Source organism: Myotis lucifugus, unplaced genomic scaffold (assembly GCF_000147115.1).
Source record: "Myotis lucifugus unplaced genomic scaffold, Myoluc2.0 scaffold_25, whole genome shotgun sequence".
In the NCBI taxonomy this organism is placed as follows: Eukaryota; Metazoa; Chordata; class Mammalia; order Chiroptera; family Vespertilionidae; genus Myotis; species Myotis lucifugus.
The window spans coordinates 9,553,036-9,578,294 of NW_005871073.1; the positions used below are offsets into that span (position 1 = coordinate 9,553,036).

Sequence of the window (25,259 nt, forward strand, 5' to 3'; positions counted from 1 at the left end):
TTATAGGAGTCCAGAAAGATACTATCCAGAATAAAGTATATCAAAAAGTTGTCTTTTGGGTATATGCATGTAGGAAAAAATGTCACATCAATAACACAAAACTAAATGTGATGGAAAAGATATGATACTGTTGCAACATTGTTGCATGCTGACAAAATGTTAAAACATCCTGTCTAAATCCTTTGTTCTATTAATTTTATGTTACTTGCGTTTAATGGAAACCTAGAAAAGATGTAATAAATTTCCCCAAGTAGTAAAGTCATTGTGCATGTATCTTTTTAAGTCAGTGGGATTTCAAATGGAGAGAAAGCAATTTACATCATCAATAGATTCCTGATCAACATAATAAATAAAAGGTCAGATTTTGGCCCAACTACTTAGGTTCAAATCCTGCTCCCACCAAATAGCTATGTAACTTAGGCTAAGTTGCTCAACTTCTCTGTGCCTCAGTTTGCTCACAAGGAAAATCATGATTGTAAAGCAACACATCTTATAGGGCTCTTGAGGATACAGTGAGTTGCCATTTGTATAGTACTTAAAATACAGTATATGTGATATGTCTGTTAAATTGATTTAACAGACTCGGTAATAACAAATAGCAGGAAGAGCTTACTGACAAACTTCTACAGTTACCACTGCGTTTTTGTCAGTAATGAAAATATTTTTTTAAAAATGCTGAGAAAATTCCTGGCTTACTTTCAAATCAACAGGTATCCACTAAACACCTACTGCCTTGGGAACATAAAACAATGTATGTGGTCTCTGCCCCTCGGGAAGGCAGTCTTTCTATACTAAGTATGGAATAAATGCTCACAGGGCCAAGTTCAAAGAAACATGCAACAAAAAGTACTATAGTGCCACATAAATCACCCATTAAGTAAAGCTATTCGCAAATCTCAGTGCTCTAAGCTCCTATATAATAAAAGCCTAATATGTAAATTGTCCCCTCAACCGGGAGTTCCTTGCTTGCTATGACATGCGCTGACAACCCGGGGCATGGAACATGGCAAGCGTTGGGGACCTGGTGCTGGCAGCGGGCAGCAATGGAGGTGCTGCTGGCTCCGATGGGCCCTGATAAGACTGGGATCCCGGATGGTGCAACAGGTGAGCAGGTGAGCGGGTGGCTCCAGGCCAAGGCCAAGGCCAGAGCGAACGGGACGATTGCCCCCACCAATCACCCCGCAGAGGGCGGCCAGTGGCAGCTCTGATAGTTCCATTACAGAAAAATTAAAGTATTTCTTCTAATTATTTTCCTTTCAATGTGCATGAATCCGAGCACTGATCCACTAGTGTATATTAATAAAAACACAGCTACACTTGGAAATGCATTTATTTTGACATCTACACAGAGAGCTGCTGCAGACAGCGCCGCACATCAAGAGGCATTTGCAGAAACAGTAATGTTTTTCTTGGTCTCCGCCTGGGATGTCTGACAGCGATCCGCGAAACCCGGGAGTGAAAACTTCACTGGAAACACCAAAGGGCTAGTGCTGGTGCCCAAGAACTCGGAGGACCACGTGGGCTCAGCCAATACCTGCATCTGCGAGGCTAGAGGCGCCAAACCACGATCGTTTCCGCGGCTGAAGCCATCAGTCCTAAGGACCCAGAAGCGAGAACCAGGGAGGTCCCCTCGCAAGCATCTCCTACCCGACAGTGCGGTTCTCGCCGGCAGGGGCTGCGGTAGAAGGCGGCCTTGGAGTGAGAGGCCGGGCGATGCGGGACACAAAGCAACCCCAGCCCCTGCGCGGCTTCCCAGGCCCCGCTCCAGGGCACGGGAGACGCCCGGCTCGAAGGGACACCAGCCCGGACGACGACATCCGGCCTCGGCGGGCCGCGAGCCAGCCAGTCCCGGCCACCCGGGTGCACCTCCGCCGGACCGACCCCCCTCGGCCGGGCAGCCGCGTCCCGGGCGGGTGCGTCACATCCGGGGCGCGCGCCCGTCCGCGGAAAGGAGAGGGGCCGGGACCGCCGGGGCGCGCGGCTGCCCGGAGGCGCGCAGGGAGGGCGGGGCGGGGAAGGGGGAGTGTCTGCTCGTGGCAGCCGGGCCGCCGCCGCCGCTCCCGCTGCCGTCGCCCCGGCAGAGGAGTTCGCTGGGTCCCCGCGCTCGGAACCGGCCCCGACTTCCCGCCGGTGCTCAGGGCATCCGCGCCAGGAGCGCTCGCCGCTCTGACCCGTGCAGAAGTGGGAGTCGCCTCGGCCCGTGGAGCGGCGGGGCGGCCCCAGCCCCCATTCCCCTCCTGACCCCTTCTTCCCCTCGCCCCAGGCATGGGGAACGCGGCGACCGCCAAGAAAGGCAGCGAGGTGGAGAGCGGTGAGTCCGGGGCCGGGGCCGGGGCCCCTCCGGGCCGCTGGGAGGGCAGCGGGCGCTCCTCCGGGTCGGTGCCCGAGGCCGCGGGCATGGTCCAGGCCTTGCAGCAGCGATCGGGAGCTGCTGGAGGGGACCCTGGGGACCAGCTGCCTTCCTCCCCCCCCTCCCTCCTCCGGGTCCGGCGTGAGGGCTGCGCGCGTTGGGCCGGATGGAGGGAGGAGGGAGGAGGGAGGGAGGAAGGGAGGGGAGAGGTCCCCGCGATTCCCCCTTCTCACTAGAGCGAGGGGATTCACACATTCTGAAACACTTCCCCAAATATGGTTCGGACAAAGAAGGCCCTTGTATCATCCCAACCTTCGCTTGTCTCCCCCCACCCCCTTCTTTGGAGCCACAGGTAGTGCTGTGGGCGGAATTGGCTCTTCTCCCTCCATCACCGTTGCAACCCAGCCTTTCCACAAGGTGAGGGGCTGCTAGGCTTCCTCTCCCCAGGTGACGTTAATCCTGAGTGGGAAACTACGTTGTAGAGATCCTCCCTCTTCAGATTAGGAATGGAAAATATGGTAATACTGAACAGCAACTTTATCCACTAGGCGAAAAAAGCAATGCAGGCTTGCCTTTTCTTAGGACATTCAGGAATCTGCTACTGCCATGTGAAACTTAAAGGTCACTCGGAGCTGAAGAGCTTCCAGAATATGGTGGATTTCTTCTGAGCACTCAAAGTGCAGGCAGGCCACACTTCACACCAAGCAGGCAAAAATTATGAACATGGAATGTCTGTGTGGCTATAAGGATATATAGTGAAGGCGAAAGAAAGAATGATTTTGCTCCCACCTTCTAAGTTCTTCTCACTGGGCTAGTAAGTTAACATGAGGCAGAGCAACAGGAGAAAATCTCCAGAATTCATGCTGATATGCATTTGGAGGTAGCACGAGATAGGAAACCTGAAGACACATTGGGCAGTTGAGGTTTATCCAGTCCTTTGAACGAAGGAGAAGAGATCAGGAGTCTGGGATTCCAAAGAAAAAGTAGGCAATTTACAGGTAGATGAAAAGAGCAAACAAACACGTGCAAAACAAATTCTTGTTGGGCCACCCAGGAACAGTGGGTCATAGAGAGAAGTCTAACAGGCTTTGCTACATTTCTCCCTGACACTTTTAGTGTATATTATGATGCTAAGGTGGTGCTCTTTTTCCACTAAGTACATTTTTCTATCTGAATTCCTATAGGCAGGTAAAGGGAGAGGGTCAAATGTTCTCTCTGAGTCCTTCGTTTCTTAAAAGCCAGCTAAAAATTTAAATCCCAAAGGGCACATTTTGGGGTGGCAAAACTTTGGTCCCCCTCAATATATACTACTATAGCAGGATTGCTGTGTAAAAAATATTTATTTGCCTTTGTCAGATTCATCTCAGATTTTATAATTCCGAATGACCGAATAACAAAAGGTATTTGTCAAATCACCTTGAGTAAATTACATCTCAACATTTGCGGGAATGCCTGATGATTTATTCCAGTTGTGTAAACAGTATTTTGTAATGTTTCTATGTTTGTAACATATTTTGTCCTTCAAATAGCTAGTTTTGTAATTGAGCATGAAGTACAAAGTTGTTGTTTTTTTTTCCTGTATCAGTAAAGCAAAATTGATTTGGAAAGATTTAGTTGTTCATTTTGTTTAATATAAATATTGGTATCAGATTATATGATGTGTTTCACCAACAAGGTTTTGTGTTAATTTTCTGGAGCTCTAGAAAGTTGGATGTACTATCATCCAAATTATCAATGAACACACTTTCATCTTCCTTCACCATATATCTGGTCCCTTTTACCCTTTACTCCCTCTTCACCCCCTTCCCCTCTGATAACCACCATACTGTTGTCTGTGTCTATGAGTTTCAGTTCTATATCCCACATATGAGTGAAGTCTTATGGTTCTTAGCTTTAACTGACTTATTTCACTTAGCATGATATTCTCAAGGTCCATCCATGTTGTGGCAAATGGCAGTACTTCATTTTTTTCTGATGGCCGAGTAGTATTCCATACTATATATGTGCCACATCTTCTTTATCCAATCACCTATCAAAGGACACTGGTGGTCTCCATGTCTTGGCCACTGTGAATAATGCTGCAATGAACATAGGGGTGCATATATCTTTCAAATAAATGTTTTAGAGTTTTTTCGGTAGATACTCAGAAGAGAGATTGCTGGGTCATATGGCAACTGTATTCTTCATTTTTTTAGGAACTTCCATAATGTTTTCCATAGTGGCTGTACCAGTTTATATACCCACCAGCAGTGAATGATGGTTCCTTTTTGTCCACAACCTCTCCAACACTGTTATTACCTGTATTATTGATAATAGCCATTTTGACAGGTGTGAGGTGGTATCTCATTTTAGTTATGGTTTGCATTTCCATAATAGCTAGTGCAGTTGAGCATCTTTCCGTATATCTGTTAGCAATTTGTATGTCTTCTTGGGAGAGGTGTCTGTTCGGGTCCTCTGCCAGCTTTGTAAATTGAATTGTTTGTTTGTTTAGTGTTGAGTTGTATGAGTTCTTTACATATTTTGTATATTAACCCCTCGTCAGAGCTGTTGTTTGCAAATATCATCTCCCATTCGGTTGGTAGCCTTTTTGTTTTGTTGTCAGTTTCTTTTGCTGTGCAGAAACTTTCTAGTTTGCTATAGCCCCATTCATTTATTTTTGCTTTTACTTATCTTGCCTTTGGGGTCCAATTCATAAAATGTCCTCTACAACCAAGGTGATATGAAGATTTTAAAAAGCAAATGTAGAGGTAGAGCTTTTATTATCTTTTTTATTGCACAAATGTAATAACTAACTGTACTATAATAAAAAGTATAAAGAATATGGAAAGTGTAAAGAATTATTTGTGCCTGACATATTGTCATTTTTCCCTCTTAAAGCTGTATTAATTTAAGCTAAATCATGTGCTAATTGCATAACAAAAAGTATGCTTGGTAATTGAATCATATCAGTGATTTTTATTAGCAAGTACTGGCCTGTATAGTGCTTATGTTTTTGATAATGATAGTAATCTCTTCTCTGATCTAATACAGTGGTCTTACCTTATCCACGATTTTGCTCTTTGAGGTTTCAGTTACCTGTGGTTAGTCTTATGCCAAAAATATTAAATGGAAAAGACCAGAATAAATTTATATGTTTTAAATTTGTGCCATTCTGGGTAGCATGATGGAATTCTGCACCATCCCACTCCATTCTGCCCAGAACATGAACCATCCCTTTTGTTCAGTGTACTCACCACCTGCTGTTAGTCACTTAGTGGCCCTCTTGGTTATTAGATTGACTGTCATTATATCACAGTGCTTGTGTTCAAGTAATCGTTATTGTGGCCTGAACTACGCCACCATGCCTGTCATTCACCTCACTTGTCTCATCACATAGGCACTGTATCATCTCCCATCATCACAAGAAGGGTAAATACAGTACAGTAAGATATTTTGAGAGAGAGAGACCACACATTCACATAACTGTTATTATAGTATATTGTTGTATTTTTTCATTATTGCTATTGTTAAGCACTTACTATATCTACTTTATCAATTAAACTTTATCATAAGTACATACGTATAGGGAAAAAATTGTATACATAGGGTTCAGCACAATCCACAGTTTCGGGCATCCATTGGGGGTCTTGAGAATGTATCCCCCATGGATAGGGGGAACTACTGTATTTGTTTTATTAAGTTATCAAACTGTTCTCCCTCTGGACAATAATAATTTGAAGCTCATAGTTTGGAATAATCTTGGAATATTTACTGGAAACTTTAAATATTTATCTAAATATGTTTAAATTGTTCCAAAGAATAATTCTTTCCTAAGCTTTAACTGTTACTGCTTTTTATGTAAGTTTATTAATGGAAACTGAAGGTCATTATGGCAGTTGGAATAAATCTTGTGAAGTGATAAAAGAAGCTATCAAATTATTCTCATTGGGACAATTATTTGAAATGTAACGAATGGGTTGGTCAGTTTGTAATTTTTATTTGGAGCAATGTTATCAGGCACATGTTGCTACTGTTCTGCTGTAGTGGACAAAGAAATGTTATTGATATGTCTTAAAACTTGTTAACAGAACAACTTTACCACATATATCTAACTCTTCTGTGTTTTTCTTTAAAATATACTCTTGAAAATATATACCTTTCAAAGTTTGAATTGTACTTATTTAAACTTCAGTGGATACATAAAAGCATAAAGTTTTAGAAATATACGTGATTTTAGAGATCAGCCTATGCAGTCATTCCATTTCAAAGCCTAAGAGCCTGACTTCTGAAGAAGCTGGAGCTGAGCCACACGATCAGTGATAGCAGCGTAAGGAATAGGGTCTGGTGCCCTGACTTCATTCTGCATCCCTAAGCAATCAAGTAATACATATGTTTTCAAAATCAGTAGAAGATATTTCTTGCAATTCACTGGATTAGCAGAAGTACTTAGGAATAGTCTTCCTTGGGCTAAAAAATAAGAAAAAGAATTAAAAAGTCAAAACAAACAGTAACACGATTTGGATGATAAATACATATGATCTCATCCAGTTTTGTGATTCTGCGATTCATTTTGTGCAGCTTATCGACTTTTTCAAATTACCTCATGTTCAGGAACCATTTTTCCCATTCTCCTGGTCAGTGTCCTCCACTTAGATGCGGACAGATTGTTGTTCTTCCTTGCCAGCAGCAGGCTAATTAGAGGTGGGAAAGCCAGCTCAGAAAACAAGGAGGCCATGGCTGAGTGGCAGAAGCAGCACATGAAAAGATCCTAGGTCCTAGGTAAGCCAGGATAGCTATTAAGATCCTATCGCAGTCAGGACTGACCACAAATCATTTTGATATCCCATTAAAATGATAAAACAACTAGTATAATTTACAAAATTATATATCTCGGTGATAATAAATGTCATTTCACACATGTGACCAGATTTCCTCAGGAAATAAATCTTAAGTTTTTAATGAAAAAAATTATGTTAAATAGAAAAATGTGGAATTTATGGGAGGTAAATATACCCAGGACAGTGTCATATAATTTTTAGTATTTTAATTTTTAAAAATATTCCTTCAAGAGTATCTATATAGTTATTTTCTTTGTTCATTCATTCATTCCAGATAATCGTGCTTTCAATATATGACAGATTATAAGGAGGACTATGAAAATAAAGATTGAACAAGACACCGTACCTCTCCAGAGTGCCTGTATTCCAGAAGGGGAGACAGACATGTCAGCAAATTAATTTACACACACACACACACACACACACACACACAGACACACACACACACACACACACACGGCTGTCACAGTGCTTTCATAGAAGTTCAGCGGGGGAACTAACTGAAAGTATGGCCATTTACATGAGGGTAGGGAGGGTGAGGTTCAAAAAGGACTTCAAAGAGGAGGTGAACCCTGAGGTGAGCATTGAAAATGGCGAGTGTTCAACAGCCAGGATTATAGAGGGGGTACAGAGTGAACAAAGATGCAGAGGAGCCCTGGCCGGTTTGGCTCAGTGAATAGAGCGTCGGCCTGCGGACTGAAGGGTCCCGGGTTCGATTCCAGTCAAGGGCATGTACCTTGGTTGCTGGCACATCCCCAGTAGGGGGTGTGCAGGAGGCAGCTGATCAATGTTTCTTTCTCATCGATGTTTCTAACTCTCTATCCCTCTCCCTTCCTCTCTGCAAAAAGTCAATAAAATATATTTAAAAAAAAGAGATGCAGAGGAGTGAAGCAGCGTGGCATATTTGGGAAAAGGAAGCAAGCTGTCCATTAGACTGAGTGACGGAGGGTAGGGTGAGTGGTAGGGAAGAGGGGAGACTGTATAATAAAAGATGAGACTGTAGATATGGACAGAGGCCATATAATGGAAAGAGTTTGAATTTTATGCCATAGACATTATGGAGCTATTACAGACTTTGAAATAAGGGAGAGACATACAATTTGGGTTTTAGAGAGATTACTTTGATGGTGATGTGACGATGAGTCACCCTGGAACAAGTGGGGTGGAGGCAGGAAGATCAATTAGAAGACTTCCTCACTCAAATGAGGGGCTTTTAGGGTCTGAATCAAGGTGCTAGCGATAGGGGTGCAGGAAAGGACTTGAAATGTGGGGAATTTGAAAAGAAGGAATGTACTTAACTGATAGCATATGGGAAGTGAGGAGAAGGAGGAATTAGAAATAACTCCCAAGTTTTGAGCTTCTGTGTCTTGGTGGATGGGTTGTGATGCCTATAATGGAGTCAGAAATGAATATAAGGGAAAGAGCAGGTTTGAGGGGCATATTAAACTCTGGGTGGTGCCTATGGCATCTTTGAGAAATTATATCTGATTGGTTGTTTTATATATGGATATTCTTTTATTTTCCAAGCTATGGGAGTGGGGATGATCTTGGATGGTCAAGGGATCTTTTCTGCATTTCATCCTCATTTTTCTCCCCCTTTTAAGACCAGCTGTTTAGAAACTGTCCTATATAATAAAAGCCTAATATGCAAATTGTCCCCCCAGGCGGTCATTCAACCAGGAGACCAGGTGTTCAACCACTCGCTATGACGTGTGCTGACCACCAGGGGGCGACGTGAAACATGGCAGGCATTGACAACGTGCTGCAACCTCTTGCCGGCTACCCGGGGCCAGGGGTGATGGGGACAGAGGTGCGGTGAGAATGCAGGGTGTACGCCGAGCTCGCTCTCAGTCCCCTTGCTACCCTCCCCTGGGACACCAGGACTTGTGCACCTGGGAAGCCCCTGCACTCAGGTGCCAGGTGCCCGCGAGTACTCTGCCCTGCACCTGCACATTGTCTTCTGGGTGAGCTGGACTGCAGCTGCCGGGACTACAGGGGCTGGTCGGGCTCCCTGTGGGTTCACACAGAAGCTGGTCTATGAGGCCAGCCAGGAAAGAGTGTGCTGCCCACCCGGCTTCCATGCAGTGCCACTGGGCGGCCCAGAGGCCCATGCTGTGGCCTGGCCCACGGCATCCAGCTGTGCTCACCGCATCTCCGTGTGGGGACTTGGGTGTCATGACTCAGGCGGGGGGGCACATGGTGGCCTGAGGGCCCATGTGCTGCACAGGGCCCAGAGCTCAGCTGGGACCTGCCCTTCCATACCAGATGCTCGCGCTTCCATTGCTGGCCAGGGCTAGGGACTGCACCTATGTAGGAATTTGTGCACCAGGCCTCTAGTAGAACTATAATATCTGATATAACTTCTATAAGTTAAGAATTGTAGCTACTGCCCTCCCTGGTTTGGCTCAGTGGATAGAGCATCAGCCTGCTGACTGAAGGGTCCCAGGTTCAATTCCAGTCAAGGGTACATGCCCTAGTTGTGGGCTTGATCCCCAGTGGGGGGGCATGCAGAAGGCAGCAATCAATGATTCTTTCTCATCATTGATGTTTCTATCTCTCTCCCCCTCTCCCTTCCTCTCTGAAATCAATAACAATATATTTAAAAACAAAACAAAACTGTAGCTACTAAAAGTTTAACTTTTATGTTTTGAAAAGAGTAAAAGCCAAATCACTGATGAGTTACTTCACTTTGGACAAGTGTTTTAATGTCTCCAAGCTATAATATAAAATTAAGAAAGATGGGTTTGATAATGAGACTGTGAACTCTTCCAGCTTTGTAATCCAACTAGAGGCCCAGTGCATGAAAATTCATGCACTTGGGGGGGTCCCTCAGCCCGGCCTGCACCCTCTCACAATTCGGGACCCCTCGGGTAGGGTCCCTAGGCCTGGCCTGTGATCAAGGCCTATTGGGGCTTTCCTTCCCCCAGCTGCAGGCAGCTGGCCCCACCCCCACCACTGCCACTGCTTGCCATCTGTGCAGTGCTGCCCACCCCTCCCTTGCCACCGGTGGCCTCCCTCTGTAGGCGACAGGTGTGGGGTGTGATGGCTTGGCTGGCCTGGGCCTCTCTCTGGGGGGCGATTGCTGGCCAGCTACACACCTGCCACAGAGTTGCCGCTAGTGGCCTAGGCCTCCCTCTTTCTTTGCTGGGGGGCTGGGCCAGCCCTGCAAGGAGCCATCTGCCTACCTGATCACCCCTAACCACTGGTCTGCCTACCTGATCACCCCTAACCGCTTCCTTGGGGGAAAGACCAGCCCAGAAAGAGGCCATCTGCCTATCTGATTTCCCCTAACCACTGGTCTGCCTACCTGATCACCCCTAACCACTGGTCTGCTTACCTGATCACCCCTAACCAATCTGCCTGCCTGCCTGGTCACCCCTAACCACTTACTTGGGGGTGGAACCAGCCCAGGACGGGGCCATCTGCCTACCTGATTGCCCCTAACGGCTGGCTTGTCTACCTGATCTCCCCTAACCACTTGCCTGCCTACCTGATCACCCCTAACCGCTGGTCTGCCTACCTGATCTCCCCTAACCACTTGCCTGCCTACCTGATCACCCCTAACCGCTGGTCTGCCTACCTGATCACCCCTAACCACTGGTCTGCCTACCTGATCATCCCTAACCACTCTGCCTGCCTACCTGATTGCTCATAACTGCTTGCTTGGGGGCAGGGCCAGCCTGGCGAGGAGCCATGGTGGTTCTTGTCTCTGGTCGTTCCGGTCGTTACACTTATGGTGGGTGGCCTTTTATTATATAGGATCATTCCAATGTATTTATTAAAAGAAAGAAAGTACATTTTAAGAGGAATAAGATTTGGGAATAAATTATAGGAGGTTCTCACAAAATAATGCAGGTAGGGAAGTGGTAAATGAGCCTCAGTGTGAGCAAATATAAGGTAATTAGGGAAAATTTTTTAATACTTAAAGAATGATAGTCTCTAAATTTTGATTTAAGAAATTTATGAATAACTGTTGATCTTTGAAGGTACTCTCATATTCTACAGAAAAAGGGACTGTCTGAATGTTGGTCATCAGGAGAATATATTGGAAATAAAACATAGAACATTCTACTCTTTTTTTTTATTTTTATTGTTGGGAGTATTACAAATGTTCTCTTTTTCCCTGTTGCCCCCCTTCACCCGTTCCTGCCCTGCCCCAGGTCTTCACCACCCTATTGTCTGTGTCCACGGGCAATGCATAGAAGTTCCTTGGTTAATCTCTTCCTGCCCCTCCTCTCCTCTTCCCTCTAAAGTTTATCAGTCTGTTCCATGTTTCCATGCCTCTGGTTCTATTTTTTTCGTCATTTTATTTTATTCATTAGATTCCACATATAAGTGAGATTATGTGATATTTGTCTTTCTCTGACTGGCTTATTCATTCTACTTAATGCAAAACCTTTAGCACACAATGTGTAGTTGTGATGTTTTGTTTATAGCAGATCCAGAAAAAGTTAAGATCAGGGTAACTAATAGGAGTAAAAGAAAGGTAGGCCTATTGTAGGAGGATAAACTAAAAAACAAACAAACAACAATCTAGAAAGTTCACTGAAGTATATAAATCAAGTAGTGTAAACAGGAAATCTGGGATTGCTCACCTAAATTTGAAACACTAGAACCATGGGCTAGTCCTCAAAATGTATAAAAGCTAATTGTAGAGCAAATAAAAGGAAGTACAGTAAAACATTAATGAACTAGGCTTAGAGAATAAATATATTGAACTGATTTGCAATCATTTATGTTAAAGGTAAAACCTTTATGCTTATAAATGCAGATAGTATTTTTAGCAATTGCTAGAAAAATTTAGTTTTTTTCTCTTTTTATAGGTTTTGTTACCCCTTCAGCTTTTACACCTACCAAAAGAATCACCACTGTTAATAAATATGCCTTCCCTTTTTCTAATGAGGTTTATTACTATCATGTAAATAATAAATTCTTTCCCCTGATGTGGGGGTATAGAATAAAGTTTTATATTTTAATCTGTTATATTTCACCCATTTAATTATTATTTTTTTAATTTACAGAGGATGGGAGCTAAAGAGTTGTTTTCATGTAGATCACAGTCTATTGGAAGATCTAGATTAGTAAATGAGAATTTTGTGGGAAGCATCGTATAGAATGTTTCCTGAATTTTGTTGTTCACTTTTTGGTTGTAATGTATATTATATTCAGTAATACCCTGTATCTATGCAAATGATTTTCTGAATCAAACTTGGGACTCATAAAAAGAAATATTCACTAATTGATCATTCACAATGATGAATAATACACATATCTGACAACAGGACTGCCTTCTAATGTAGATGTCATATCTTTATCTGACTTACTATAAGTCACAGGCTTTATGGTCGTGGTTTAATGTTTTATTCCCTATTGCCTACTATTCATATGTTCACTTTTAAATAATTTTGAAACTTTTCTTTTCCTATGAAGCAATTGTTGAATCTAAACCTTTAAGTCTTTGGCAAATCTGTATTCTCCATCTTGACTTTGTCCTCCAAAAAAATTAAAGATACTGTCTTGAGCTCTCATTATTTTAGGGTCTTAAGTAACAAAACAAATATTTAATTTTTATACCACATTATTATTTTTATAAATTTTTTTTTTTTAGAGAAGATGGAAGGGAGGGGGAGAGACAGAGAGAGAAACATCGATATAAGAGAGACATATCGATTAGTTGCCTCCCGCATGCATGTGCTCCGAACCTGCAATCAAGGTCGTGCCCTTGACCAGAATGAAACCAGCAATCCTTAAGTCTCTTCAGTCTGTGGGCTGACACTCTATCCATTGAGCCATACTGGGTAGGTAAAGTATATAAATAAATAAATAAATAAATAAATACACATATACACACACACACACACACACACACACACACACACACTAGAAGCCCGGTGCACAAAAATTTGTGCACTCGGGGAGGGGTCCCTCAGCCCGGCCTGTGACCTCTCGCAGTCTGGGACACCTCAGGGCAGCCCGGGAGCCCTCAGGGGATGTCCACTTGCCAGCGGGGAGCAGGCCTAAGCTGCAGTCGGACATCCTTAGCTCTGCTGAGGAAGTGGAAGAGGCTCCTGCCACCACCACTGTGCTGGCAGCCGTCAGCCTGGCTTGTGGCTGAGCAGAGCTCCCCCTGTGGGAGCGCACTGACCACCAGTGGGCAGCTCCTGCATTGAGCGTCTGCCCCCTGGTGGTCAGTGTGTGTCATAGTGACCAGTCATTCTGCTGTTAGGGTCAATTTGCATATTACCCTTTTATTATATAGGATATATATATATATATACACACACACACACACACACACACACTGACTGGCCAGATTATTATGACCACCTGACGTTTGTAGGCAAATTAGCTGTAATGGAAGTCGAAGGCCTGTTCGAACAACTTAGCTGTCTGCAGTTACCAAGATAAAACGTCTCCAATTTGCACAGGAACACAAGGACTGGACAGTCAAGCATTGGAAAAAAGTCATGTGGTCCGATGAATCACATTTCCAGTTGCATCATGCAGATGGCAGAGTGAGAATTTGGTGGAAACAGCATGAAAGCATGCACCCCACATGCATGAGTACAACCCTTCAAGCTGGTGGGGGCAATGTTATAGTTTGGGGCATGTTTTTCTGGCATTATTTGGGCCCTTTGATTCGTGTGGAAAAACGTCTGAATAGCACAACATACCTAAGTATTGTTGCTGATCAAGTTCATCCTATCATGTGGATGGTGTATCCCGATGAAGATGGCTTCTTCCAACAAGACAATGCACCATGCTAAGGTGCTTGTATTGTGCAGGAGTGGTTTCAAGAACATGAGGGAGACTTCACCTTGCTTAGGTGGCCCCCACAAACACCAGATCTCAATCCAACTGAGCATTTGTGGGACAAAGTTAAAACAACCATCAGGCAGCTGGTTCCACAACCATCAAATCTCACAGAACTGGACAGTGCTATTCATCTGGCATGGTGTCAGATTCCTCGCATCACCTTTCAACATCTCGTGGAGTCAATACCAAGAAGAATCACCGCAGTATTGAAGGCAAAAGGTGGCCCAACGAAGTACTGATGGGGTGGGTGGTCATAATAATCTGGCTGCTCAGTGTGTGTGTGTGTATGTGTGTGTGTGTGTGTGTATATATATGTGTGTGTGTGTGTGTGTGTGTGTGTGTGTATCCCACGTTCAAAGGCTGTTACATCGCATTGTTTACCCATATCTTCAGAAAAAAATCACTTGAGTCATGGTAAACAACCTGCTTCCCTATTTATAATGGTCTAGCCCTCTAGCAACTTCAGCACGAAATTATAGCTAATTTTCCTACAAACATCAGGTGGTCATTATAATCTGGCCACTCAGTTTATAAACATATATACATATATACATATATATTTCAAAGAGAGAAAGGGAGAGGGAAAGAGAGATAGAAACATCAATGATGAGAGAGAATCATTGATTGGCTGCCTCCTGCACACCCCTCACTGGGGATTGAGCTCACAACTGAGGCATTTGCCGTTTATTGGAATTGAACCCAGGACCCTTCAGTCCTCAGGCCGACACTCTAGCCACTGAGCCAAACTGGCTAGGGTGGAGAAGTATTTTTAAGTAGTTGATCATATAGCATCAGCAGACCATTATGGTATGTAGGCCACAAACTTGAGAGAACATGTTTATACAGATACTAGAGGCCCAGTGCACGAAATTCATGCACTGGGGGGGAGGGGTTCCCCAGCCCGGCCTGTGCTTTCTCATAGTGTGGGAGCCCTGCGATTGATCTCCCCAAAGAGGTAGGCCCAGCCCACCCACCCAGGGCTCCTCGATGGATTGCCCCAAAAAGGTAGGCCAGAGCCGGGGGTCCCGCCCCCGCACCGCACACACAGCGTCAAGTTCCCACCCACCTGCGTGCCTCACCACGCATGCAGCCCTCCCCACCCACCTACGCACACCTGCTGAGCATGCAGCCTCCTGTGATGGATTGTTATGGCGTGAGGGCATCATGGTGTGAGGGCATGATGAACACATAGGCTTTTATTAGTATAGACTAGAGGCCCGGTGCACAAAATGTGTGCACGGATAGGGTCCCCAGGGCTGATCGGGGTCTTCCTTCATGCCATGCTGCCCCCTGGTGGTCAGCGCACATCATAGTGAGTGGTTGAATTCCTGGTTGGTCGAACTCCTGGTTGGTCAAACTCCCGGGGGGACAATTTGCATATTAGCCTTTTATTATATAGGATTACTTAGCTTCTTTGTAGGAGCCAGTTCTATTGATAATTTAGCCCCTCCAATTCAATCTTTGCTCAGCTCTCTAGATGAGTAGGAGCCATAAAAACATTTGAACTGGGGAAGAATAGGAATTCCTCTTTAGGCTGTAGTCCTGAGGTTACTAAATAAACCATAGTTCAACTGATAGAATGACAGAGAAATAGAAGTCTTTTCTTTGTTAGTCATTCAATCATCTAATTATTCTCAATCAGTACTTATTGAGGGCCTGCATTGTACCAGGCACTGTCCCTTGTCCATAAATTTAAATAAAAGACTCAGTTTCTCAAGCTGTGGGACAGATATATACAGATATATATGATAAAATTTACAATGATACACAGGTGCCTGAGATGGAGACTTGGCTAAAAATAAAACAGTTTATACAGGAATAAGTATAGAATTTCTGACTGTAACTTACTGAAATAGAAACTAGCTTTGAGTCCATTTTGGAGATGTTTACATCTGTAATTGTAGTGCTTACACCAACATTGATTTCTCAGCTGTTTCTCCCACTACACGTTGTCATCTGTAAGGGCAGAGACAATATCTACATCGTTTAGTGTTTTAATCCCTAGAATTTGGCACAATTCCTAGCTCATAGTGGAAGCTAAAATCATGGATAGTTAAATGGATAAAAAAATTCAAGCCTATTTTAGAATTGTTTAGCCCTCCCTCCTCAGTCGGCAGGTACTGCCTCTGTAATAGAGTGACTATTTGGGTATGTTAGTCCATTTGCTTGATCAGAGAATACCTCTTTCCCTCTCTTCTTAGCACATAGTTTATTTGACTTTTATATGTCAAAGTTATTTCTCTTTTCATTGTTAGGGAGAGATTGGTCTCAGGCTTCAGGTAGGAAGACATTGGATTAGGGAGACTGTGACTTTGCAGCCTCTTGGAAAAATTCTTCTCATTTGAGGCCTGCTGTGGTTTGAACATTTGTGTTTCCCTGAAATTCATGTGTTGAAATCCTAACCCTCAAGGTGATAGATAGTATTAGAAGGTGGGGCCTCCAAGAGGTGGAGAGGTGATGAAATCATGAGGGCTCTGCCTTCCTGAGGGGAATCTGTGTCCTTATAAAAGAGGCCTGAGAGCTCCCTTGCCCTTCCGCCATGTGAGGTTACACTGAGAAGGTGACTGTCGGTGAGGAAGTAGGCTTTCACCAGCCCCATACCTGCCAGCCCCGTGATCTTGAACTTCCACCTCTTCACAACTGTTAGAAATACATCTCTGTAGTTTATAAGCCAGCCAGCCCATGACATGTTGTTAGAGCAGCCTGGACAGACAGGTCTACACCATTCCGCTGTACTATTACATGCCCCAGTCCCCCATCCTGTTGTCATTTACCAGTCTCTTGCAGATGAGCATATATTGACTTTAAAATAAGTATCTTTACTTGAACTTAAAAATATACATGGCTGCATATTTAAATGGGTATGTATTCTTACTCTCTGTGGAAATGTAGCTTTTATTAACAGCAAATATTAATTTATCTAATTGAGAAGGGAATTGAATTGGCCCTCCCCTCCCCTTTTTTAAAATAAATTAACTGACTGTCCTTTGAGAATTTAGAACCTAGCTACTTAGGTGATTAGAAGTGCCTGACCTGGGTACTTAATATTATTAACCTGGTATCTGGATCACACTGCAATTCAGAAAATAATATATTGTAATGGATGTTACAATATATTTATATAAGCTCATACAATCATACAGTTACTTTAAAATTGTTTCCTAATCTGCAAAATGGAAATAGTGCTGAGCTGTGAGATTTAAGTATATGATGTGCTTCTCTTAGCACCTAGATCAGCGGTTCTCAACCTGTGGGTCGAGACCCCTTTGGCGGTGGAACGACCCTTTCAGAGGTGTCGCCTAAGACCATCCTGCATATCAGATATTTACATTACGATTCATAACAGTAGCAACATTACAGTTATGAAGTAGCAATGAAAATAATTCTATGGTTCCGTCACAACATGAGGCACTCTATTTAAAGGGCCAGAAGGTTGAGATCCACTGACCTAGATGATGATCAATAAATGTTTTAAGGGAAATTCTTAGCCACTGTTTATATAGATTGGGCACATGTTTTTAACAAGTCTGAATTGCCAGTCAGTGGACAACTAGAAATAATAAATTAATCTACTGGAGTAATTCTAGATTATAGGAGGTGATTTATATTCATAATCTCAGGACCACCCAGAATAAAAAAATTCAGGGAGAAATTTTAGAGTTATCCATCACAACTTTAAAAATTACATAAATTGGCTTGGCTGGTGTGGCTAAGTGGTTGAGTTTGACCTATGAACCAGGAGGTCACTGTTCAATTCTTGATCAGGGCACATGCCCAGATTGTGAGCTCCATCCCCAGTAGGGGGTGTGCAGGAGGCAGCCAATCAATGATTCTCTTTCATCATTGATGTTCCTATCCCTCTCTTCCTTTCCCTTCCTCTCTGAAATCAATAAAAATATATTTTTAAAAATTACATTAAACAGATTATTTATTTCTCACAGGAACCCTATGTAGTAGATACTATTATTATTATCATCATCATTTTTTCTAGTAAAAAAACTAAGAATTAGAAAGTTAAACAAAGTTACACAGCTTAGTCTGTCTGATTTTAGACCCTCTACTCATAATCACTATGTTACATTGCTCCTCTAACATGAAGATGATAATTTTCTTTTAAAATTTGTGCATTTGAGCCCTTACCATTTTGGCTCGGTGGATAGAGCAACGGCCCACCTACTGTAGGGTCCTGGATTCGATTCGGGTCAAGAGCATGTACCTTGGTTGCGGGCTTGATCCCCAGTAGGGGGCATGCAGGAGGCAGCTGATTGATGTTTCTCTCTCATCTATGTTTCTAGCTCTCTATCCCTCTCCCTTCCTCTCTGTAAAAATCAATAAAAAATATATATACTTAAAAATTGTGCATTTGAAACTGTTCTAGAATCCAAAGGGCTCTTAGAAGATCTGTCTACCTACCCATCATCTTTTTAGAATGTTACTTAGCTTTTCCTATGTGCTAGGCACTGTTGTCAGTGCTACATATATAATACCTGATTTGACTTCATAATCCTTTGAGATAGAAACTTTGTTTTTATTAATACAAGAAAAAATTTAAGCACAGAGAGGTTAAGTAACTTGTCCAAAGCTACATGATTAGTAAATGGTAAAGTGGGGATTTGAACCAAGGCATTTTGACTCTAGAGTCTGTGTTCTTAACCACATGCCATATTGGCTACTTCTCTAAAAACTTGTAAATTTTTTACTTCATTTACTTATCTCTTTCTTAATAATCTTTCCATTGATGGTCAACTCATTATTCTATAAGGCATGTATCAGTCAGGTTTACATCAGAGAAACAGTATCACTAGGATATAATAACAGATACATGCAAAGAATTGACTTACTGATTGTGGGCTCTGGCTAGGCAAGTCCAGAACTCACAGAGCAGGCTGTCAGGAAGGGCAAGCTGGCGCTCTGGGGCGCAGGCTGAAGCTGCAGTCCACAGCTGAGTTTCTTATGGACCCACCCAGATTATCTAGGACTAGAGGCCCGGAGCACAAAATTTGTGCATGGGGCAGGGGTTCCTCAGCCCAGCCTGCACCCTCTCCAATCCGGGACCCCTCGGGGGATGTCCGGCTGCCGGTTTAGGCCCCATCCCTCTCACAATCTGGGACCACTGGCTCCTAACCGCTTGCCTGCTTGATTGCCCCTAACCACCCTACCTGCCTGCCTGATCGCCCCTAACTGCCTCTGCTTGCTGGCCTGATCTCCCCCTAACTGGTCACCTCCTGGCCTGCTCACCCCCTAACTGGTTCCCTGCCAGCCTGGTCACTCCCTAACTGCTCCCCTGCCATCCTGGTCGCCCCCTAACTGCTCCCTTGCCAGCCTGATCACCCCTAACTGCCTCTGCCTTGGTCCCCACCGCTGTGGCTTTGTCCAGAAGGAAGTCGGACATCTGGAAGATGTCTGGTCAACCTGGTCTAATTAGCATATTACCCTTTTATTAGTATAGATCAGGGGTGGGCAAACTTTTTGACTCGAGGGCCACAATGGGTTCTTAAACTGGACCGGAGGGCCGGAACAAAAGCATGGATGGAGTGTTTGTGTGAACTAATATAAATTCAAAGTAAACATCATTACATAAAAGGGTACGGTCTTTTTTTTTTTTAGTTTTATTCATTTCAAACGGGCCGGATCCGGCCCGCGGGCCGTAGTTTGCCCACGGCTGGTATAGATAATCTTTACTTGAAGTGAACTGATTATGAACTTTAATCACATCTATAAAATACCTTCACATCACAACCTAGGTTAGTGTTTGATTTAATAACTGGAGACTATATCCTAGCCAAGTGGACATTAAAACTGACCATCACAGACATCTTTTTTTTAAAACCTCGAGTATGTGTGTGGGTGGGGGTGGGGGTGGGGGAAAGGGGTGGGGGAGGGAGGAGAGAGTGTTCATTTTCCCAAGCCAGGAACAGAACCTTCTATTTCCCTTTTAACCCTCATTTATTTATTGATCACTCTTCAATTCCACAGTCACTCCTGCAATGTACGTAAGCCATATTATCTTTAAAAATAAACACAAGCCTCAAAATAAAAGGTACAGAAATGACTGAACCAGAAAGCCTATGCTGAGGCTAGACTGTGTTTGAGCATAAAATTTAGCACTGTTTACAAGGCAGTGTTACTGGTGTTGGGGTTCTTAGATTCCCCCCAAGAAGATAGAAATTTAGAGGAAACACCAAAGAAGTTTCCAGGCAGATTTTGTTAAGCTTATGCTTGAGCACAGGGAGGCAGCATATAGTGAAGGAAGGTCCTTTGAACTGACTTGGAGGCTGGCTCCGCTTGGCTGCTTTTATAAGATGGGGGCATAGTGGGCTTGTGAGAAGAGGGCAGGCTTGTGGAATTTTCCATTTCAGAGTCAGGTGACTTCCACCTAGGAAGGTGGTCAGACCTTGATCAGCTGTGCATGCGGGTCAGTAGTTTAGGCAGGCAGTTAGAAGGGAGATAAAATCAGCTTGAGTAGAGATTGGAGGGGTGGTGACATATTTGAAGTCAGCTTATCCCGAGTTCCTTCTTACCACCTGGTCTTAACTTGGCTTCCTGGCCCAAGTCCTTATGGTGTCTCAGCAAGGGAGTTACAACAGTATAGAATCTCTTTCCAAATTCACTGAAATTCTAACAGGAATTTGATCTGTTAAATACAAGAAGCATTGGCCTACATAATTGATGAGATAATTAGTGTTTCATAAAAGAGAATTCTCTCCCTAGATTCTTAGGTGCAAGAAGGAGGGTTTCAGATATATATATATATTAGAGGCTCGTTGCATGGAGATTTGTGCAATAGGCTTTCCCTTCCCCTGGCTGCCGACACTGGTTTTTCTCCGGCACCTGGGACCCAGGCTTTCGCTCCTCCAGCCAGAGCCTTCAGTCTTCGCTCCGCCTACATATGCAAATTAACTGCCATCTTTGTTGGGTTAATTTGCATAGTCTCCTGATTGGCTAGTGAGCATAGTGGAGGGAAGGTCAATTTATATGTTTGTCTATTATTAGGTAAGATATCTGTACCTTTTTATCCTCTTTTAATAAATACAATTTTAAATACTGTAAGATTCTTTACTAAGACATAGACTTAAAGTGATGCATCATAGACTTTCAAGTAGACTAAAAGGCTTGTAAGATTCTTAAGTGTGTTGCTCACAGACCCTCTCAATTAGACAGTTGGGGTTTCTAGAAAGGAGGACATTGCCCCTTAGCAGCAGCCTCTCCTGAAGTTCAGGATAGAGAAGGGCTTCTCAGAAAAAAAAAAAAAGTGAATGTGGCTTTTTCTACTGGAGTTTATTACAGTTTGGTAATAAGAAACCCACAGAGTTTTAAAAAGAATTGGATCACTTAGGTGGAAAGAGCAGAGAGTCCATAATGAAAAAAGCTTCTTGGCCCTCAGCCTTTTGTGGACAGTAAAGAGGCCGAGAAGCTATTCAGCTCTGAATATAGGCCATTTCTTATGGAAAATGAAGCACGACTTGGCGGATACAGTCTAAGTGCCACCGAATAGAGCTAAGAGACATGGGGTCCACTCCTGGTACTAATCAAGGGACTGATGGTGTGTACCCAACTGGGTATCAGAATGGCTGTTGACCATGACTAGTATGTGCCTCTTGTTCTCTCCCTTTTTGAATTTCTTTCATGCTGTTTTCTATGCTCGTCTCACTGTTGTCCATTGGGTATGTGTTGGGCAGATAACTGGAATCTTTAGTTCCCAGGTCTACAGATTAGAAGAATCATAATTGAGGAGCTGCATCCAAGAATCTGGATCTGAGGAGCCTCGTCTACATCTGCATCTGATTTAGATTAGGTCCTGGACGTTGAGCCAAAGCTGTGATGGGATGAGACTTTGGAGGTCTTGGGAGGGGTTGAATATATTTTGAAAATGGAGGAGTGTAAATAATATGTGTATAAAGGGTAGACTGAGTAGGGAGGCCTGCAAATTTTTAACCACCCTTTCCATTCAGAGCCTTCATTGATTTCTTTACCCCTTTGAATTTGGGCGTGGTCTTTGATTGTTTATCTAATAAAATATAGTGGATGTGCTGGTGGATCAGTTCTAGGCTTATTCCTTTTAGAGGACTCATAGTCTCTGCTCTCGTAGAAGCTAGTTGCTATGTAAGATGTTTGACTGTTCTGAGGCTAGCCTGCTGTTAGAAGTCCAACTAGCCACTTGGAGTAGGGGTTGGGGGGAGGGGGGAGAGAGAGTGAGTGAGAGAGAGATAGAGACAGAGAGAGACAGAGACAGAGAGACAGAATGAGAATTAACTACATGTTATGGTAGCACCTGGCACTAGACAGGTGAACAAAGCTTTCTTAGACCTTTCAGTCAGCCCAACCTTCATCTGGCTTCGGTGAATGACACAGCCAACAGTGAGAACTGAGATGCTAGATGTGTGACCATACTCCAGCTGTGTGAGCCACCCAGTTTGGATCCCAGACCCCAGAGAGAGATGAGCAGTTCCTACTGTACCATGTCCAAATTCTTGAACTACAGAATCGTGACCAAAATGTAGTTTATTCTCTTAACACTGAGTTTTTGTTACATAGCAGTAGACAACTGAAGCACAAATGAAGGAACGGAAATACAGAAAATTCTATCACCTGCCCAGAGACAGTAAGAACCATCATCTTCAATCTCATGTTTAACTGCCTGTGTCCCTGTTCTGCCCAGAGGACCCTCTGGAATCCCTTTTCCTTCATTAGCAAACCCATCAGTACCTACAGGCTTTCTTGTAATGGAGGTTTATTCCCTTGCACCTTACATTTAATCACTGGGCAGTTATGGTTAGTATAACTGAGTTATAGAGTAATGATATAATCTGACAAACGGCTGGGGACTATTTTAAACAATCTCAAGGAGGACCTTGCCCTCTCGGCGTTTTGTAAAACAAATCCCTCACACGAAAGCATTTAGTTAACAAAGTACAACTGACTTAAAAGTTCTTAGAGGAAATTCAGAATAATTTACATAATATTTCAAAAAATAAACAACTTAGTCCTCATGAGGCATTGCGGTTTTTCTTAACTGTCCCTCTGATTGCACTAGTAATAACGTCCTTCCGGACCCAGAAGGGAATTCTACCCTGGTCACTCTCCCTTCCAGATGTTTCCTTCTGGAACTCCAGTTCCTTCCCACCTTCTTAACATGCAGAGAAACTTCTCACAGAAAAACCAATCTGACATCAAAGCACTGATACTTGGCTTTTTCTTTTTCTTTTTTTTAACTTAGAGTGGGTTTACCAAACCATTTTTCTCAACAAACCAGTTTTCATAATAACTATCAAGAAAGTGAAAATTTCCAATTATCATTACTTATATGTTAGAAAAAGATTACAAAAATCTCAACCAGAATCCCACCATTCACAGACAACCACTGTTGGCATTTTTTCTTCAATACAGTAGTCCCCCTTTATCTGCATGGTTTCAGTTACCCTCAGTAAACCACATTCCAAAAATATTAAATGGAAAATTCCAGAAACAAACAATTCATACGTTTTAAATCGTGCACCATTCTGAGTAGCGTGGTGAAATCTCATGTCCTTCCCTGGACCTGAATCATCCCTTTGTCCAGTGTACTCACTCTGTATATACTCCCTCCAATTAGTCACTCGGTAGCCATCTCAGTTATCATAGACTGTTGCAGTATCACGGTGCTTGTATTCAAATAACCCTCATTTTCCTTAATAAAGAACCCAAAGCACAAAAGTAATGATGCTGGCAATTTGCATATGCTAAGGAGACTCCATAAAGCACTTCCCTTAAGTGAAAAGTATGGATAGAAAAACCTTATTATTTGTAGGGTTCGATACTATCCATGGTTGCAGACATCCACTGGAATTCTTGGATTTTATCACCCATGGATAAGGGGGAACTACTGTATATCCATTTAAGAAATATATGAGTGAGTTTTAACAAAATTGGGATTATAGTGATAATAGTATAGTGCTTATTTTGTGTCAGGCATTATTATAAATGCTTTAATCTGTTTTGTTATCCAGTGAGTTCTATAATTGTTAACCCCTTTTGCAGATGAAACTGAAACAGTTAAGTAATTTGCCCAAGCTCACATGACTGGGATTCAACTCGAGGGAGCCTTGAATTTAAGCCTGCACTTTTAACCATTAACCTAACCTGACATCCATATTGAAACACTGACTTATACTTTGGGTTTTATTGTGTTTTGTTTTTACTTTTATGTTATGAATTTTTCCATTCAGTTAGATATTATTCTGTAGGATTTTTTTAACACTCAGTATGTTAAATTTATTAACATAATATGCATAGAACAAATTTTTAACTCCATTTCAACATTACTAAAATAACACGTGTAGAACAAATTTTTTAACTTCAATAGTAACCATTCTCTCTGCATTAAATTTTGCTTGTTTAATAAGTATAGTCATACAGTATGTACTCTTTTATGTCTGGTCTCTTTTGCTTGACAGTTTGTAGAATTCATCCCTATTATTGAGTGTAGTTGGAAATTGTCCATTTTCTTTGCTGTATAGTAGTCTGTTATTTGAGTATGTCACAATTTATCAGTTCTGTAGTGGAACGTGATAAGTTTCTACTTTGGAGCTATTATAAATGGTGCTGCTATAAACATTCTGGTACATGTATTTTGGTGACTATACATATGCATTTCTATTGAGTATATATTTCGTTGTGGACATTCAGTTTTAATAGATATGATCAAATAGTTTTCTAAAGTGGTTGTGCCAGTTTGCATTACTACCAGTATTGTGTGAGAGTTCTTGTTGTTCCACATTCTCACCAACTTTTGGTTTTCCTTTCTTTTTTGCTTTAGTCACACTGATGGGTGTTACAATAACGTTTTTAGGACTACATAGTGTTTCATTGTATAGATATGTACTTCTTTCTTGAAAGGCAGATCTTATTGTTGGACTTCCACATTATATGGACTTCCATTCTTTTTTTGAAAAAATATAAACAGTGTTGAGATTAATATTCTTGTAGATTGATTTTTTAAAATTTCTGATATGTTTCACATGCACATAATTCTATATAATAAAAGCCTAATATGCAAATCGACCGAATGGTGGAACAACGGGCAGAAAGACCAGTGGAATGACTGGTCGCTATGATGCGCACTGACCACCAGGGGACAGACACTCAACTAAGAAGTTCCCCCTTCCCACAGCCCCAGGCAAGCCAAGGCGGGTGCTCCCCGATTGCCCGCTGGTTGCCCCGCAGAGGGAGGTGACTGGTGGCAGGGGCCGGGGCCAGCCAGCGAGCGGGCAGTGCCAGGCCGGCCAAGGCAGGTGTCA

At 42.9% G+C, this 25,259-nt stretch overlaps 1 protein-coding gene across 1 annotated transcript in view; it reads left to right on the forward strand.

Moving 5' to 3' along the window:
- Nucleotides 1–1,956: 1,956 nt before the first annotated feature.
- The window catches only part of PRKACB (protein kinase cAMP-activated catalytic subunit beta), a 112,915-nt gene continuing 89,612 nt past the window's right edge, over nucleotides 1,957–25,259 (forward strand). The window contains exon 1 of the mRNA XM_006086130.3: nucleotides 1,957–2,311. Coding sequence (XP_006086192.1) covers nucleotides 2,266–2,311 — 46 coding nt within the window. The 5' untranslated portion in view covers nucleotides 1,957–2,265. The remainder of the gene's footprint in view (nucleotides 2,312–25,259) is intronic.